This window comes from Corylus avellana, chromosome 7 (genome assembly GCF_965113065.1).
Source record: "Corylus avellana chromosome 7, dhCorAvel1.hap1.2, whole genome shotgun sequence".
Lineage (NCBI taxonomy): Eukaryota > Viridiplantae > Streptophyta > Magnoliopsida > Fagales > Betulaceae > Corylus > Corylus avellana.
Genome location: NC_142496.1, coordinates 3,926,697 through 3,944,350, shown reverse-complemented (window position 1 = coordinate 3,944,350; position 17,654 = coordinate 3,926,697). Strand labels below are relative to the sequence as shown.

Below are 17,654 nucleotides of genomic sequence, written 5' to 3'. Positions count from 1 at the left end.
GCACGTGTACTACACATTTTATTGCTAACTTCTTTAGACCATTCGAATCCTCCTCACTAAATTTACTTTTATCTTTTAAATAAATAAATTATTTTTTAAAAGCATTTACATCCGAACTATTAGTTTTACTTATTCACTTTCACTATTTTATTTAAATATTATTTTTTAATGATTTCTTTAGTCCTTAGTAGAGCACTAGCAACATTGCCAACATATACCCAATAACCTATTCTCTTTTCTATATATATAGGAAAAATCTAAAAAAAAAAAATTCTCTATTGCTTCATTAAGCAATGAGAATTTTACGGTCCTTCCCAATGCATTGAGAAGCACTTTAGCATCGTCTTCAAGGGGTAGTTCAATCAGTTAGAGACTACGCCTTATGAAGCGAAAGTTACTAGTTCAAATCCTCATCTCCCCCTCTTGTGTGAACATGTCAAAAAAAAAAGAAAAAAAAAAAGAAAAAAAGAACTTTAGCATCAATATAGCTTTTTATTCATATTTTAAAACAAACATTTCTCTTTCTTCTCTCTTCTTTTTGCGTTTCATTAGAGCATTCACAAAACACTCTTTAAATGTATTTTTTACTTAAAAATTTAACAAAACTCATGAAAACACCCATTTAACAAGCTCTCTTCTCTACTTTATATTTAACTTTTGACATGTTCCCTACATTCCAAGAGCAAAAAAGGAAAAATTATATAATTTTTTTAAGATTATTCTTTACTCTCCTTTCTTTTAATTGGTTTAAAACTAATAAAAAATATATATTTAACTAAAGTAGAGAAATTATAGGGAGTTTGATGTTTGATTCATTTGAAAATTGGCTCTCTAAATTTGATAAAGTGGATTTTTCTCCTCAAATTTAGCTTTTATGTGAGGAGTCCATTGCGAATGCTTTTAGGAATTGTGTTGAAATTTTGTAAAAAAATGTGAGAGTTAAGTTGGGGACTTGTATTTTATAAAGAAATAATATTTTAATGGTATATGCAAAGATAGGAGAAACTATTGTAGAATGTATTTAGATAGAGAATCAAAAAGTAGTTTTGTTCTTTAAATTTAAGGAGAATCAAAGAAAAGCGGCTGTTAATAGTCTTAAAATGAGATATAATGTTAGTGATTAAAAAAGGCTTTGTTTTTAACATTTGGTGAGGAAACAATGTTGAGCACTCTAGCAACTCATCAAATATTTCTCCAAATTGTTGAGCCAAAATATTTTAGTATCTCGGCTATCCAAAATAACTTTTGACTAACTAAATGAAGATGCTCTTTTACAAACTCACATTGCAACCACGTACCACTTACCATATCATCTTGTAAAATATGAACTGTCACGTGATAATTCACTTGACGCTTACAACATTTTACAAATTGATCACATGGCATGCAATTTATGTTACATTTATCACATCAGCTAGTAAATGTAAAACATAGAATGTCACGTAACAGTTCACATGACACCAATTTTTATAAAATTTAAACAGCCACTTAAATTAAAAGAAAATTTAGTTATAGTAGCCCAAATATTTTTCTCTTAATTTATTTTTTGTGGTTGAAAAGTAGGCAATTACCCATGGACTAATTGGTAGTCAATCTTCATAAAAGTAGAAGCACAGTCTTGGGCAGAATGCACTTGCAATCGTGCAGCATTATGCTGAGGCTTGTTAGGGCATCCAAAAGAAAATGTCGGTAAATAAAGCAAAAGCAGCTTACAAGGACTTGCCATGTCAGATTTTGAGCAAATTCCAAGCTGCCATATCAAATTCCCTGTGCTTTTTCAAGAGTGGGCATCTTTGCTTTGCACTAAAATCATTCACCACTCCTATCCAACAAGATTCCCATTCATAAATAATAATAAAATTTAATTACTCAGACGTATCGATCTTAATAAAATTACTAAACATAATTATTATTTATAATATTCTCAGACGGATTAAGAAAGACATGTTAAATTGAATGAACAAATACTTTTATTCTTAGATCTTTCTAGAATAGATACTGAATTCCCTTCCCAAGCAACCAAATTAACTCATAAATAGTTGTTTTTGCATTTCGCATTTCCTCACTCACATATGTTACACGTGCTATGTGAGAAAGAAATGCAATGTTTGGATTGCGTTTGAGGATCCTAAAAGTGTTTTTAACACTAAAAAAGTTAGTTTAAAAAAAAATACTCGTTTGGTAAAAAAATTAAAAGCGCTTTTAATGGTCCAAAAAGCTTAAAAATAGCCAAAACACATTTTTAGCAAAAGATTAAAAATGAAGATTTTGCCCAAAAACGCTTTTTAACTTAAAAACTTTATTTCTCAAACGCAATCCCAAACAGGCTCATAATGTTAATGAGTACATTTTTATTTTTTATAAATACATACATTATTTTATTAATGTTAAAAATTATTATTGATGTTACCATTGGCGAAATAATAACGGTTTTGAAAACATTAAAAAAAAAATTTATGTTTTCGCGCAGTAGGCAAGAGCATGTTTTAAAAAACACTTGATTTAAAAGTAAATTAAGGCACTATTTTTTAAAATCACTGATTTTATTAAACATTTAACTACATTTTTATTAATGGAGAAAATTTCAGCAAGGATCAGTTCTTAGTTGTCTAAAATGTTGTCTTTTTCATACACTATACAAGTGTATTGGTCTAGCATCTTCATCCTTCAGAAGAAGATTATTACATAAATTGAACAAAAATTCAGCTATTTTCTGTGGTTAGGAAATGAGACTGCAAATAAATGAGCAAAAATGGTATATGAATCTGTTTATGGTTCTTTTTCTTAACGAAATACTCATTCCTCGAACTAAGAGGCCTAAGTTTTTTTGATCAAGGAGATGGGAAGATTATTTGCCGGAATGGTGGGATTCAGATGGAATTCTTTATGCGAAATATGGTTCTTGAGCTATTTATGATTCATGCAATAAAGTTGATGCAAAGCTGGAAAGTGTATTGAAAGGTAAAGATTGGTTATGGCTGCTAGCAAGATCAAAAGAGGTGGTTAGCATATAGAGCAAGTTGTATATAGCTTTCAACTTCAAGAAAAACATCAAATGATTCTAAGATTCTGGATTATCTATACATTTCCTCACTTGGGTCTTATTGTGGTATTGTATGGAGTTGATGTAGCGTTGACAATTTTTTACATAACTCACGAATCAGACAAATAATTAGGGATTGAAATCCCCTATAATTTTCTTTAAATTTGAGATTTTCAAATTCTTAAATCTCAGTCGTTCATCTCATCTAAGCATCTAAAATAAGCCATGTTTCAACATTTAATGATGAAATTTAATAAGGAAGCTACCCTCAAGGAATCTTCATTTCATTTGAACTGGATAATATCCAGTTAGTTATAATGGATGAGTATTTTTGTGCTCAAAAAGTGAAAAGACAAAAATACCCCTCCACTATAACTAACTCGATATTATCCTAGAGGGATCCTGTTCCGAATTTAATAAACTATGTTTCCTCATTAAATACTGAAACATAGCTTATTTTAGACGTTTAGATGAGATGAACAATTGAGATATATGAATTTGAAAATTTTAAATTTAAAATGAATTCTAGAGTTTTGCATAAATGGGTTCAGGATATAAACGAGTCAACCCGCTTGACTTGTTTATGAAATATTATTAAATGGGTTCAAATATTATTCATAATTCTTTAAGCTAAACTAAAAAATAAAAAAATAAAAAAAAAAACACCAAAGTTAAAATTGAAACTTCTTGAAATCACTTATAAAATTCATCCAAGTTAGAAATCAATATAAGACAACACAATAATTACCATTCTCCCACCTAATGTGAGACTAACTATCTATAGAGTCACAATCTCCCCACTTAAATCATTGATATCTTCATTTAGACCCACTAAATTTACTTATAAAACCCATTAATCTCACTAAGTAAAGAACCAATATAACATTTAACACTGTGTAACACCTTTTCACAATTCTCCTGCCCAAAGAGGGACTAACTATCTATAATATCATAATCTCCCTTATTTAAATTGTTGACATCCTCATCAGAACCCACATGTAGCTACACAATTCTCTAACACGACATAGTGTTAATAATTTTAATAGATTGCTCTAATACCAATTGTCACAACCCATGAAAACGCTAACCATATATACATTATTTCTTCAAAATCTATATATATCCAAAAGCATGCAAAACAAAACATCCAACTTTATAGCAAGTATGTCACAACCCATGAAAACGCTAACCATATATACATTATTTCTTCAAAATCTATATATATCCAAAAGCATGCAAAACAAAACATCCAACTTTATAGCAAGTATTCGTATCAAACATCGTACAAGTGGACCTGCTAAAATCAAAAGAAATATGGACACGTGTACAAAGGAGAAACATTCCAGTAATGTCCGTAGCTAAGATGATAATTGATGGTCAACAGCATCAAACACAAAGAGATTGAGAGATCACATCAAAATGAGGTGGAGGCCAAGAAAACGAACGGTGATTAGGATCAGATGCAGCAGCTTAAATACAAACGTCGTATCACTCTAAAGTATTTCCCATTCCATTGATGTTATATTCTCCTCTACACACAAGGTAGTGGAGTATAAACATAAAGCCTCTTTATGCAAAGATAGCCACCTGTCTCTCTCTCTCTCTCTCTCTCTCTGTGATCAGTACTACTGCACGAACCTCCTTTTTCATCATCATCAAAGCTTGTTGTTGCTACTGCACCCAATGATCCCCTCAATCATTCCACTTATATACTTCTTCTCTTCCTCACTTCCTTCCTTGCAACAACCACCATAACACCCAAATCCTTCCCCCCCTCTCTCTCTCTCTGTTTTTCTGTGTGTCAAATGGCTTTCCAGAACTCTATGATGTTGATTATTGGGTTACTTTTCTCACTCTCCTGTCTTTCCCAAGCAATCAATGCCAACCAGTCTCAGTTTTTCTCCCTCATGAGAAACTCTGTCTCAGGCTCTGCCTTGTCTGATTGGAATGCCTCTGCTGCAGGAGGGAAGCCTTTCTGCAACTTCACTGGAGTTACTTGCGACCATCAAGGTTATGTTGTCAAGCTTGACATCTCTGGATTCTCACTTTATGGAAAATTCCCGGCAGAAGTATGCTCTTATCTGCCAAAGCTACGGGTTCTCAGGCTCAGCAACAACAAATTCACCGGCGAATTTCCCGGCAGCGTCGTGAACTGCAGCTTCTTGGAAGAGCTCAACACCAGCCGCCTTTATCAACCAGGGAAGCTTCCAGATTTCTCACCAATGAAATCTCTGAGAATACTTGATTTGTCGTACAATTTATACGACGGCTACTTCCCCATGTCGGTGACCAACCTTACAAATCTGGAGGTGCTTAACTTCAACGAAGTCCCTGGCTTCCGCTTATGGCAACTCCCGGAGAATATTTCCAGGCTGACAAAGCTCAAATCTATGGTGTTTACAACGTGCATGCTGCACGGCCGGATCCCTGCAGCAATAGGAAACATGACATCTCTTGTTGATCTTGAATTGAGCGGAAATTACCTTGTGGGTGAAATTCCGGCAGAGATGGGATTGCTGAAGAACTTGCAACAGCTTGAGCTCTACTATAACATGATTGTCGGCAGCATACCGGAGGAGCTTGGAAATCTCACAGAGCTCAGAGATATGGACATATCGGTCAACAAGTTAACCGGAAGCATCCCGGAGTCCATTTGTCGGCTTCCCAACCTCAGAGTCCTGCAACTTTACAACAACACCCTCACAGGGGAGATCCCAGGTGTGATTGCAAACTCAACAACCCTGGCCATTTTGTCACTTTACGCCAACAATCTGACAAGACATGTTCCACAAAACTTGGGGCAATTATCACCCATGGTTGTTCTAGACGTGTCGGAAAACAATCTGTCGGGTCCGTTGCCAGCAGAAGTCTGCAAGAGAGGTAAATTACTTTACCTTCTTGTCCTTGAAAACATGTTCTCTGGAAAGTTGCCTGACAGTTACGCAAACTGCGTGTCTCTTCTACGGTTTCGAGTTAGTCATAACCGTTTGGAAGGCTCCATACCTGAAGGATTGTTGAGTCTTCCCCATGTCTCAATCATTGACTTGGGATACAACTATTTCACCGGAACACTTGCCAATACAATTGGAAAGGCAAGAAATTTGTCTGAGCTGTTCATACAGAACAACAGGATTTCAGGTGTTCTGCCTCCAGGAATCTCCGGAGCAACCAATCTGGTGAAGATTGATCTTAGTAGTAATCTTCTGTCTGGTGAAATCCCATCTGAGATTGGGAACTTGAGAAAGCTAAATTTGCTGCTGCTACAAAGCAACAAGCTCACATCTTCCATCCCCGACACACTTTCTTTGCTAAAATCTCTCAATGTTCTTGATCTCTCCAACAACCAGTTGACAGGAAGTATCCCAGAAAGCCTCTCTGAGTTGTTACCAAACTCGATCAACTTCTCAAACAATCGGCTTTCGGGTCCAATTCCTCTCTCTTTGATAAAAGGAGGGTTGGTAGAAAGCTTCTCTGGCAACCCAGGTCTCTGTATGTCGGTCTATGTTAATTCATCCGACCAAAGCTTCCCTAGTTGTTCGAAGACTTATTACAACCGGAAGAAACTAAATTCCATCTGGGCAATTGTAGTTTCAGTTGTTCTCATCATTCTTGGAGCTATCCTTTTCCTAAAGCGTCGGTTTAGCCAAGAAAAATCTGCTATAGAACATGATGAGACCATGTCTTCATCTTTCTTCTCATATGATGTGAAAAGCTTCCATCGAATAAGCTTCGACCAACGTGAGGTGATTGAAGCCATGGTTGACAAGAACATAGTCGGACATGGAGGATCCGGGACTGTGTACAAGATTGAGTTGAGCAGTGGGGATGTTGTTGCAGTGAAGAGGCTTTGGAGTCGAAAAACAAAAGAAACAGCTGCAGAGGATCAGCTGTATATAAACAAGGAGTTGAAAACAGAGGTGGACACTCTTGGAAGTATAAGGCACATAAACATTGTCAAATTATACTGCTATTTCTCAAGCTTGGATTGCAGCCTTCTGGTTTATGAGTATATGCCAAACGGTAACCTTTGGGATGCTCTTCACAAAGGGTGGATCCATTTGGATTGGCCTACTCGCCATCAGATTGCTCTGGGGATTGCTCAGGGTTTGGCATACCTCCACCATGATCTTCTCCCTCCCATCATTCACAGAGACATCAAGTCAACCAATATCCTTCTAGATGTCAATTACCTTCCCAAGGTTGCAGATTTTGGCATAGCCAAGGTTTTACAAGCAAGAGGAGGGAAGGATTCAACCACTACAGTAATTGCAGGCACTTATGGCTACTTGGCCCCAGGTAAAATGTTTAAAATGTTTCTCTTTATTTCTCCACCATGAGCATACATTACTGATCATAGTGTTTTATTTTCAATGTCTGTTTTTAGCAGCAACGGCATATGCTTTAAAACCTCTATATCTATCCTGTACATTTAGCTAATATATATAAGCTTGTCTTTCTCCCTATCTAAAATACATATTTTGTTACTTTTAGACAACCACTATATCTTTATGTATTCTTTTTTTACTCATTTCTCTCTCAGTGGTTTAAGAAAACAATAAAAAAAAATATCGGGAAATAATATTTAAAGAACATAGAGAATGCAATAGAAAATCTGTTGGGAGTTTTTATTGAAAAAGTAACAGGTAAAGTAGAAATATGCATATAATCACCAAATGTTTCATTCATGCAGAATATGCATATTCGTCTAAAGCAACAACCAAGTGTGATGTGTACAGTTTTGGAGTAGTTCTAATGGAACTGATAACTGGGAAGAAGCCAGTGGAGCCAGAGTTTGGAGAGAGCAAGAACATCACATATTGGGTCTCAAACAAAGTGGACACCAAAGAAGGAGCCATGGAAGTCTTAGACAAGAGATTGTCAGGGTTATTCAAGGATGAGATGATCCAGGTTCTCAGAATCGCAATCCGCTGCACCTACAAGGCCCCAGCCCTTCGCCCAACCATGAAGGAGGTTGTTCAGTTGCTGATTGAGGCTGACCCCTGCAGACTCGATTCCTGCAAGTCGTCAAATAAGACCAAAGAAACATCAAATGTCACCAAAACAAAGAACCCATTTGAGCTATGATTGCATGCTTGAAGGAGCTTGCAAGGTTTGAGGTGAATTAGTATGGCAATATGGCATATATCTTAATTACTCTTATAAAGAGCAACTTAACTCTGATATACTGTCCTTGTAATTTTTAACAATGTAATTTTGTAGATATTTTCCTTCCTTCCTTTTTTTCTTTTTTTTTTTTTTTTTTTTTTCTTAATGCACATCTACAACTCTTTTACAATTTGTTGACACGTATAAGCATGTGATTGGAGCCACGATATCATTATCCCTTTTTCTTTTTGGCTCTTGTAAGGAGTTGAAGAATGAATACAAGTGCTTTACAATAACGCATAGCATCTATCTATATTTTGAAGACCCACAAGTAGCTTTTGAGAATTGTTTTTTAGCTCTATATTTCATGATTCTGATCGAAAAAAAAAAAAGAGAGTCCAACAAAGGAAAATATTTTGGCCAGGGGTGGAAGGTTGTGATTGGCAATGGGCAACTTTCTGCATCAAAGCGGTTCTAGATTCTGAATTTAAAACTAAAGCATGATTCCCATGTGGAGTCCCCACTTGAAGGAAGCTATCCATCGGGAAAAGATAGATGGGCCTGGTTGATCAACTCAGCATCTTTGTATCCATCTGAGAGTTAGGGACAGGGGAGAAAGCAGAACTTTCCATCCTTCTTTTTTTTCTTTCTCTTTTTCTGGTTCTTCCTTTTTTCTGTGGGGTTTTGATTGTGTTGTTGGAATGGATTTGTTGGGATGGAAATGAACCACCTTGCTTCACTGTAGATAGTGAGCCATGAGCCTCCACTTTAGAAGTTGGAATACTCTTTTTTGAACAAAGCTCTTGTGAGTGAGACATTGGATTCTTTCGTTTACCTACAATAATGCATTTCAACTATATATATATAATTAGTTTTGTGCTAGTGTAATAGGTCACATTGTTAAAAAAAACATTAAGCACCAATAGAGTGAGAGTTTTCCTCTTCTCAAGTGGAGAGGCTTGCCGCCGTCCTCCTCCTCCACCTCCTCTCCTTCTCTCCATCACTTCTCCCTCCTTACTAGCCCCGAGACCGGAGGGCTAGGGAGGAGAGGGCATGGCTCTTTCGAAGCCCAAAAAATTAATTTTCTCTTTTTGTGTTCCCACTTTCTTATTTTTCTTTCTTTCTTTTCTCTACAAGCAAAGAATGCAAAAGCCTAGAAGATACACATGACATAGGACTAAAACCCGAAGGAAACCAAGTATTGGATAAATCATTTTTCCTGTTCTAATGATAACCTTATTCTTCTTCTTCCTTTTCTCTTAGTTAATTTCCTTGTATTATGTTATTTTGGTTAGATTATAGATAGAGTTAACTGCTTAAGCTGTTAGCATGAGGCTGTTAGGCCCCTCACACAGGCTACGCCCACATTGACAGACAATACAAAACTTGCTAAATTGTTAAGTTTTCTATATGCTTTATTGTTTTGGTGTAGGCATGTGAGTAAGAAAAAGCATATTTCAAGTCTCATTGATGAGGTTAAAAATTTTTCAGTGGCCAACATGGTTTTGTTATTTTTCTTTTTCTTTTTCAAATTACTAGTTTAGGTTTTTTTGGCAAAGCAAAACAGAGAATCAATTACCTGTTTTCTTCACTTGGGATGACCAGATTTACTAACCTAACTCATAGAATAGTTGTTCCATAAAAATAGTTATTTCATTCTAAATATTATTCTACGTACCAAACGTACCCTTATTCTAATTTCTCCTCTATATAAAGGTGTAGATGCTGTATGATAAAGCATTCAAAAATAATTCAGAATCAATAAAAAGAAAATATTCTTGAGTTTGTTTGTTTGTTTGTTTGTTTTTTTTTTTTTTTTTCTGGTGGATTCCAGATCTCTTTGCGTTAACTTGCAGGTGTTTCTAGTCATTGGCCATGCTAAGATTCTTCCCTTTCTTTTAAGGCATTACCTCTAAACTTTCTTACAAACAACTTTAATTTCCTTCAATAACCAAGTCATGCAGACAATATAGAGTTCGAAAGCTCAACTGGAACTCAACTCCATCATGCAAATATATATATAGTTTGTATTTTTTTTTCGTTTGCCAAACATAACTTGTGACGGTCAATATATGTTACAGTTTGTTAAATCATCAGCTACTTAAAAAACTAACGTACGTACGTGTTTATCATCTTGTTAATGTATAAACAGACGTGTGCGAGCACTTTCTCACACACGTGCCGCATGCGTGTGTGTGTGTGCGCGCGCACGAACTTTGTGAGTGGCCTGCGGGGTCCTCTTGGAAGAATGAGATTCATGGAGACACATTTCTTTTGGGCATGGTGGAGACTCCATAAAGAAAAGCAAGCCAGAAGCTTTAATTTTGCTCAAACGAATACTTCTCCAATGAAAAGACAGGGTATCCAGCCATGCTTACGTGTAATAAGAAGCTTCTTTTCAGGACAGATATGTCCTCCACAAGTACAAGTAAGAAGCAAATGATCATCAACTCTAACTACGTATTATTGTTAAAATATTAATTAAATTATTAATTTATTTATTTAAAATTTTTAGATAACTTCATTTAAGATTTTTGAATTATTAGGTATTTTGAGAAAACTTTTAAATTTTAAAAACTCTTAATTTTATCCCTTGAACTTTCAATTTGATGTAATACACCCTTCTCCGTCAATTTTTAGGCGATAGAACTAACAAAATGACTTTTATACCATTGAAATTTTTATAAAATTCTCAATTTATCCCTAATTTTAAACTAAAAATAAATAAATAAAATTGAAAGGTAATTTGGTTTTTTTGGGAGTTTCTGTTAGGGTTTAACGTCAAAAATTGACGGAGGGGGTAAATTGTATCAAAATGAAAGTTCGAAGGGTGAAATTGAAAATTTTTAAAAATAGAGAGGGCCTTTTCAAAATGAGTGGTAGTTCAGAGGTTCTTTATGAAGTTTTCCCTAAATTTTTTGAATAAACAATGATGCAATAGGTACCCGTACACGTTCTGTACAATATTATATGATCATAAAAACCAGAACCATATTCTTTCTTTTCAAAATTGTTTGCCATGATAAAAAAAGGATCTAATGATATCTTTCACTCGAACAAAGGCAAGCTCCAACCATTGAAGCACTCGATATTTGTTTGAATTTACCTGTTTGTACAGCAAGAAAATGCTCATCTAAATGCCACTCTACTGTCTGAAATGACAATTTTAGTAGTAATTTAGTGTAGGGGATACACATTCACATTGGCAAACCAATGAAGGCAATGATCATGGAGTCGACCAGAGAGACACAAAACAATACATATATAAAATCCCACCAATTCAAGCCATTATTTTTAGTGTAATGAGTAGTGCACCCTACTGGGTCTCTATAATTAGGTTTAGCAATAATGGTTTTGGTTCGTGTTTTGTGTCGTGCGTGCGCACAGAACATAAGTTGGGATATTAATTACGCTTTTTTAATTATAAATTTGACACTGTAAATTGTTTTGTGTGCGTACAAGATACAGGACATGCACAAGCCTGCCTTTGTAAAATATTAGGCATTAATCCTTTTCTCTATCCCATAGGACAATTTTAGTGTCTTCTAGCCTTGTAGAGCATGTGGGCTAAAATTGACATGGCCTAGAAATAATAGAATATTTATGTTTTAACAGCACTGAAAAAGTTGTAGATACCATTTTATACTTTTTATTTTTGTGGGTTTCAAAAGAAATATGATGAATGCGTTTCTAAAGTTGTGAATGTGCGTTCCAAAAAGGAAGCAAAAGTTGGTCTCGTCTTAGGCCAAAGAAGGTACATTCAAAGAAAGCAGTAGTTGCTCTTTTGTTGTTTTTTTTAATTTTCTTTTATTGTTTTTCTTGTGGTTTTTGGTGAGTTACTGTCTCCCAAATCTGAAGAGGTTTGATCTTGTAGTGGAGGTTTTTGTAGTCGGTGTCCATTCCTTGTTGACGAAATCCGTTCGGTTCTCGGTAATGCGTCCATTGCAACAACCACTTCATGGTGGTTGCTGTCAGGGGCAAAACTAAGTTCTTTAATTTTGTGGGTGGTCCGAACTTTTACACACATATATATAATCCCTTTATGTATGTGTTCGTGTATTTATATAAAATTAAATTAGCCAAAAAATTTAATAATCAAAGTAAATATTCAAAATTTTAATATAACAGCATCACAAATACATAATAATATAAACTAATGGCAAAATAAAATACACACAATTAATAGGGTCTAAGAAAAATGGGTAAATTTTTAGGAATCAACATTATCTTGGGGGATTTCTTAGAAACAAACCAAACACAATTAAGTGTACGTTAGTCGAATGCTACAAAACAAAAAAAATGAATTAAAAGAAATGAAATAACACAATAAAAAAGAAGTTATCTAATTTTTTAAAAAAAAATAAAAAATAAAGGCGTTGCATTTTAAAATTAGTACATCGGTTGAAAAAGGTATGCCTAGTTCTCACGCTGCCAAATAAATTCCAGTATTACTACACTAATAAATTTCACACCTACCTTTTAAGCACACTAATTAATTTTAGAATTATTATCTTTTATTTGTCATTTTGTTTTTTATAGGTTTATTTTTTTGTAAAGTCTTAGTGTTGCTAGTTTCTTATAGTTATAGGTTTATTTTCTGTCATCTACAATTATAAAAAGTTTCTATATGGTTTTTTTTTTTTAGTTGCCTAGTTGAGGAGATGACCCTTTTTTGAGGTATAGCGTGTGAATGGATGAAAATTTTTCTTGGAGTGAAATCCTTGTCGGGGCCTTTATAAGGGCATAATATATTTTTTAAAAAAAAATTACAAAGGCTTTAGAAATTCTTGGCGGGTGCCATGGACCCCCAACTCCCCAAGGCATGGTTTAGGTCCACTCCTGGTCGCTGCTTTGACTATTTGGGGCTCCTCACTGAGTTCTTTTGCCTTTTGTTATTGCTTCATGCGACCCTTAAAAATGTTGGGAGTCTTTATGGTTTCTTTGCCTATTGTTTGTTTATTCTTTTGTATTGTCTTTACCGTTTAGGTTTTGTTGTTGGAGAATTCACCCCGCTTCTTGTGTTTGATCCCTTGCAACCCTTGTTCCCATTATTGAATAGAATAGAATAGAAAGAAAAAAAATGAGGGAGAGAAAATTAATTTTTGAGGAGTTTCACCCCTACGTCCATTCATTTTTATTTTCTCACTTTTCAAAACAAAAACATTAACAGACAACACAAACAAAAAACATTCATAAAACACAAAAATAAATTTTATCTTTATGTCGTATCAAAATACTTTCTTTAAAAAAATAAAAAAATAAAAAAAAAACTCCTCAAAACACATTAAGAGACCGAGCCGATAATTTTTGACAAAGAGAGTATTTTAGGCAGGTGAGAAACTCCAATATAAGTGGGAGGAGCCATGGATCCTAAAACTATAACCATTTTAGGGCCTCCAGGCCCAAGCCTCACAAGAAGCCCAGTTCTCTAGTCCAACGGTTTTAAAACTGTTACGTTGGAGCTCAGTTGCTTTCATCTTTAGGGTATAAAAGCAAACCTAAGCAAGCGAAATCTTTATCTAGAGGGTTGGATGTAATTTAAAAATAAAATATAAACTATAATTTTTAATAATTGATTTATAATTAAATGTTCAAATACTTATATAAACACATTCTTTGTTGATTATAACCTATATTTAAATGCATGGGATAATTAAAAAGAAAAATTATTATTATTTATGACATACTTTCTTTTCTACTAAGTGCATACAAGCTAGTAGAGATGATAATTACAAATTCAAAGATGTATAATTCTTCAAAAACTTGAAGCCATCTATGCCTAAAAATAGGCTGCATCCACAAAATTAATGTTCATGAAAAAATAAACAAATACAAAAAAAAAAAAAGGAAAATTACAATCTACTTGAAAAAATTGAAGTTGTTCCAAGAAACACAAGAAGAAGGCGGCCAATCAAATAAAAGTATCACTAAAAAGAAGATAGAACAACCATAATTTTACCCCCCAAACAAAAATATAATAAGAAAGTGACTATAATTTTACGGTTTATGAAAGAAATAAAAAGTACTAAAAAGATCTTCTTCTTTTTTAACCAATTTTACGGTTCACGGTCGGACTTGCAATGAGCTGAAAATGGTCACCGAAAATTCATCAGTTCCTCGTTTAACAAAATAACTTAATGAAAAAATTTATAGGGTAGTTACATTTTGCCCCCATGAACTAACGTCTTGACATTTTCCTCTCATGAATTACCAACTATGACACCTGACCTTATCAAACTACTATCTTATGACAAAAAGCCCACTTCCGTCAGTCAAAGGTGTTAAAATTGACTGTCAACGATCATGTGCAAGTCATGTGCCATTTTAAATTTTTTTTCTTCCACTTTTGCCCTCACTTTAGACCGAGAAAACGACATTTATATCATCCTAAACCTTAATCCAACACATGAAAACAATTTAAAATGAGAGCAAAAGTGAAAGAAAAAACATTTAAAATGGCACATGACTTGCACATAACCGTTGACTGTCAATTTTAACCCATTCAACTGACTGAGAAAGCTTTTTGTCATAAGATGGTAGTTTGATACGGTCAAGTGTCATAGTTAGTAATTCATGGAAAAAAAAAGTGTCAAAGCGCTGTAGTTCATGCAGGTAAAAAGTAATTATCCCAAATTTTAGAAAGAGATAATGTATTTGGGCCTCCTTTTTACTTTAGAGAGAATATTGACTCTCTTTTAACGTGAGAGGCTAATCAATGTAGTTATTTTTTATTATTCTTCATTTAGCGAGCACTTATACATTTATTTTTCACGTAATGAGTTGTTTGAATGGGACAGATGGTTTATTTCTCCAATATTTTTGTTGATAAAAAAAGAGGATATATAAAACTATCCATTTGCTTGATAAACATTAGTCTCACTCCTACACATGAAATAAAGAACATAAAAGTGGGTTGATTATGTTATGTTAACAAGGGACAAGTTGATGGACGGCAGGTGAATAGTAGCATGAAAATGTGGAAGGCCACTACCTCTAACACTTATAAAGTAATAAACAAATAAATGCTCAAATGTCTACGGCCTTGAGATTTACAAGACAAAAATATGTTTAATAACATGAAATTAACTTACGGCATTTGCATTGCAGTTTGTGAGATTCTAATCTTTTATTGATTGTCCATTAATAATTGAGGTCCTCTGGGTGAATCCCAAGTTTTTGAGTGCTCTTCATGGTCTCGGGTTCAAAATTCATTGCTTTTTGAGGCCATTCTCTCAAGCAAAGCTTGCGACTCAATCGATCCATGCTGAGATGAGTGCGAGGCATGAGTTCCGGATTTACATGACAGAAATGCATATACGAAGCGGTTCTACTTTGGAGGAGTTCCTGGTCATCAAAAAAAAAAAATTACGGGTGGAATCTACACTAATTTTCTCAATGTAACCCTTTCCCTTAAATAAATAAAAATCAAAGGTTTTAACAATTTTGCACTCTTCAACCATGGCAAAAGAAAAGATGAAAAAGGGGAGAATGATTTGACGTAAAAATTACTATAGAATAATGCTAGAAATTATATATTTATTTTATAATTATTCGATAATGCTTAATAATTGAATTAATCATTATTAAAAATTAAATTAAAAATTAAATTAAATCAACATGTTAGCATTATGAGATAAATATGAAATAAAAATATACTTTGAAACATAAATCATTATTAATATTTCGAAAGCACTAATCCTCCCTCAAGCTCATTTGAATGATATAGGTTCCACTGCAAATCTCATTTGAATTGAGTGAGATGGCCTACTACCTGTTCTAAGCCATAATGTTTGTCTTCCCCATAAATCATTTGAAACCATACCTTTTTTTTAAAATTTTTTTTTTTTTTTTTTTTTTTTGATATGTCCATACAAGAGGGGGAGGAGATTCGAACTAATGACCTCCGCTTCATAAGGCGTGATCTCCAGCCGATTGAATTATTCATTAGAAACAGAAAAAATAAAAATCGGAAACCATACTTTTAATTCAAAATGAAAATCTTTTTTTATTAATTTTATTAAAAATAAATGTGACAACACTGACAATAACTCTAAAAATAAATATCAATTTAATATAGGAGTGGTATGGATGGATATAAATATGGATATGGATATATACGGTAAGCTACAACAACAAACCAAAACTTCCATTCAATACAAGTTTTGGTTTTTTGTGGGTAGCTCAGTATCCATATTCTTAATTAATTAATAAAAATAAATTAAAAAAAAAAACTCTATAACTCAAATTAAAGAAAAAATTAATCATTAAATTATGAAAGAGAATGGGATGGTAGAGACTAGTGGTTCTTTGTTGGGAACACATTCTTTGAACCTCTAAACAGTTTACCAGATTTACAAATAATTATAAGTCTTTTTTTAAAAAAAAAAATGCAAAATTAGTCATTGTGATTTACCTAATTTACAATTAGTTCCATATAGTATCAAAAAGAAATCAAAGGTTCATGAGGTATATCAAAAAGGCAATTTAGTTTTTACAGTCAAATTTCATCCACTAATTTAATAGATTTCGTTAGTATGACACTGAGCTAAATAGGACAAGTATCACAATTTTATTGACTCTAACGTTTCATGCTATCAGAATCTGTTAAGTCAGTGAATGAAATTTGACTGTAGAGACTAAATTTTTTATTTTTTATTTTTGGCATACTTTAAGGATATTTGAGTTCATTTTAATATCACATTGAGTTAATTGCAAATCAGATAAACGTAGATAATTTTTTTTATTTTTTATTTTTTGTGGTTGATTGAAATAGTCCCCTGGCAGGCTGGCCTTAGATGGTGGGACTAACAATTTTTTTTTTTTAAAAAAAAAAAAAAAATTATAATAACTTTTTTTCAATTTTTTTTTTTCCCCTCCCAACTCCCCAACTCCCAACCCTTAGTCGCCAGTTCACTGATATTCAAAGCACAACAGCTCTTACCTCTCTGTCACGCATAACAAAGGACGGCTGACTTATTAAAAAAACATTTAAGAATATTTAAACACCTTATATATATATATATATATATATATATATATATTTGTTTATTTTTATGAGTAATACAAAGGTATATATCATTAAGTGTCACACATAACAATTAATATGTTATAACTCCTCCCATCTACCTTCCCATGTTTCCTTGAATGAAGTGTCCAGAACCTGGAAAAGGATCCTCTCCATTTCAAAATCCCTCTATTTCCTCTACTTGACTTTCACATTTAAGCTTGTGTTTGTTTCCGACACATATTTTTCTACATGCAGTTATTTATAATATTTGCAGTTGTATTTGCAAAATATAGATCTTCTTTTTAGGTAATGAGCATATTTTAACCTCTTTGGCTTTCTTTGGGTCTTTATTACGACCCATTTTAAACAATTTTGAAAATAATTTGGGCCAATTTCTAGTGTTTTGGACTTGTTTTAATTTTAATTTTAATTTTTTTTTTAAACTCTAATGTTTTGAAAATATATTGATTTCACAATACTTTTGCCTTTTTTCCCAAG

At 33.5% G+C, this 17,654-nt stretch overlaps 1 protein-coding gene across 1 annotated transcript; it reads left to right on the top strand.

Annotated features, from left to right (window-relative positions):
• The first annotated feature begins 4,598 nt into the window (after window positions 1-4,598).
• Window positions 4,599-8,280, top strand: XIP1 (Leucine-rich repeat transmembrane protein kinase family protein). The gene is made up of 2 exons (XM_059599479.2): window positions 4,599-7,339; window positions 7,734-8,280. Exons 1-2 carry the CDS (start codon window positions 4,849-4,851, stop codon window positions 8,126-8,128), a joined length of 2,886 nt encoding a protein of 961 aa, XP_059455462.1. The 5' UTR covers window positions 4,599-4,848; the 3' UTR covers window positions 8,129-8,280.
• Window positions 8,281-17,654: the final 9,374 nt, after the last annotated feature.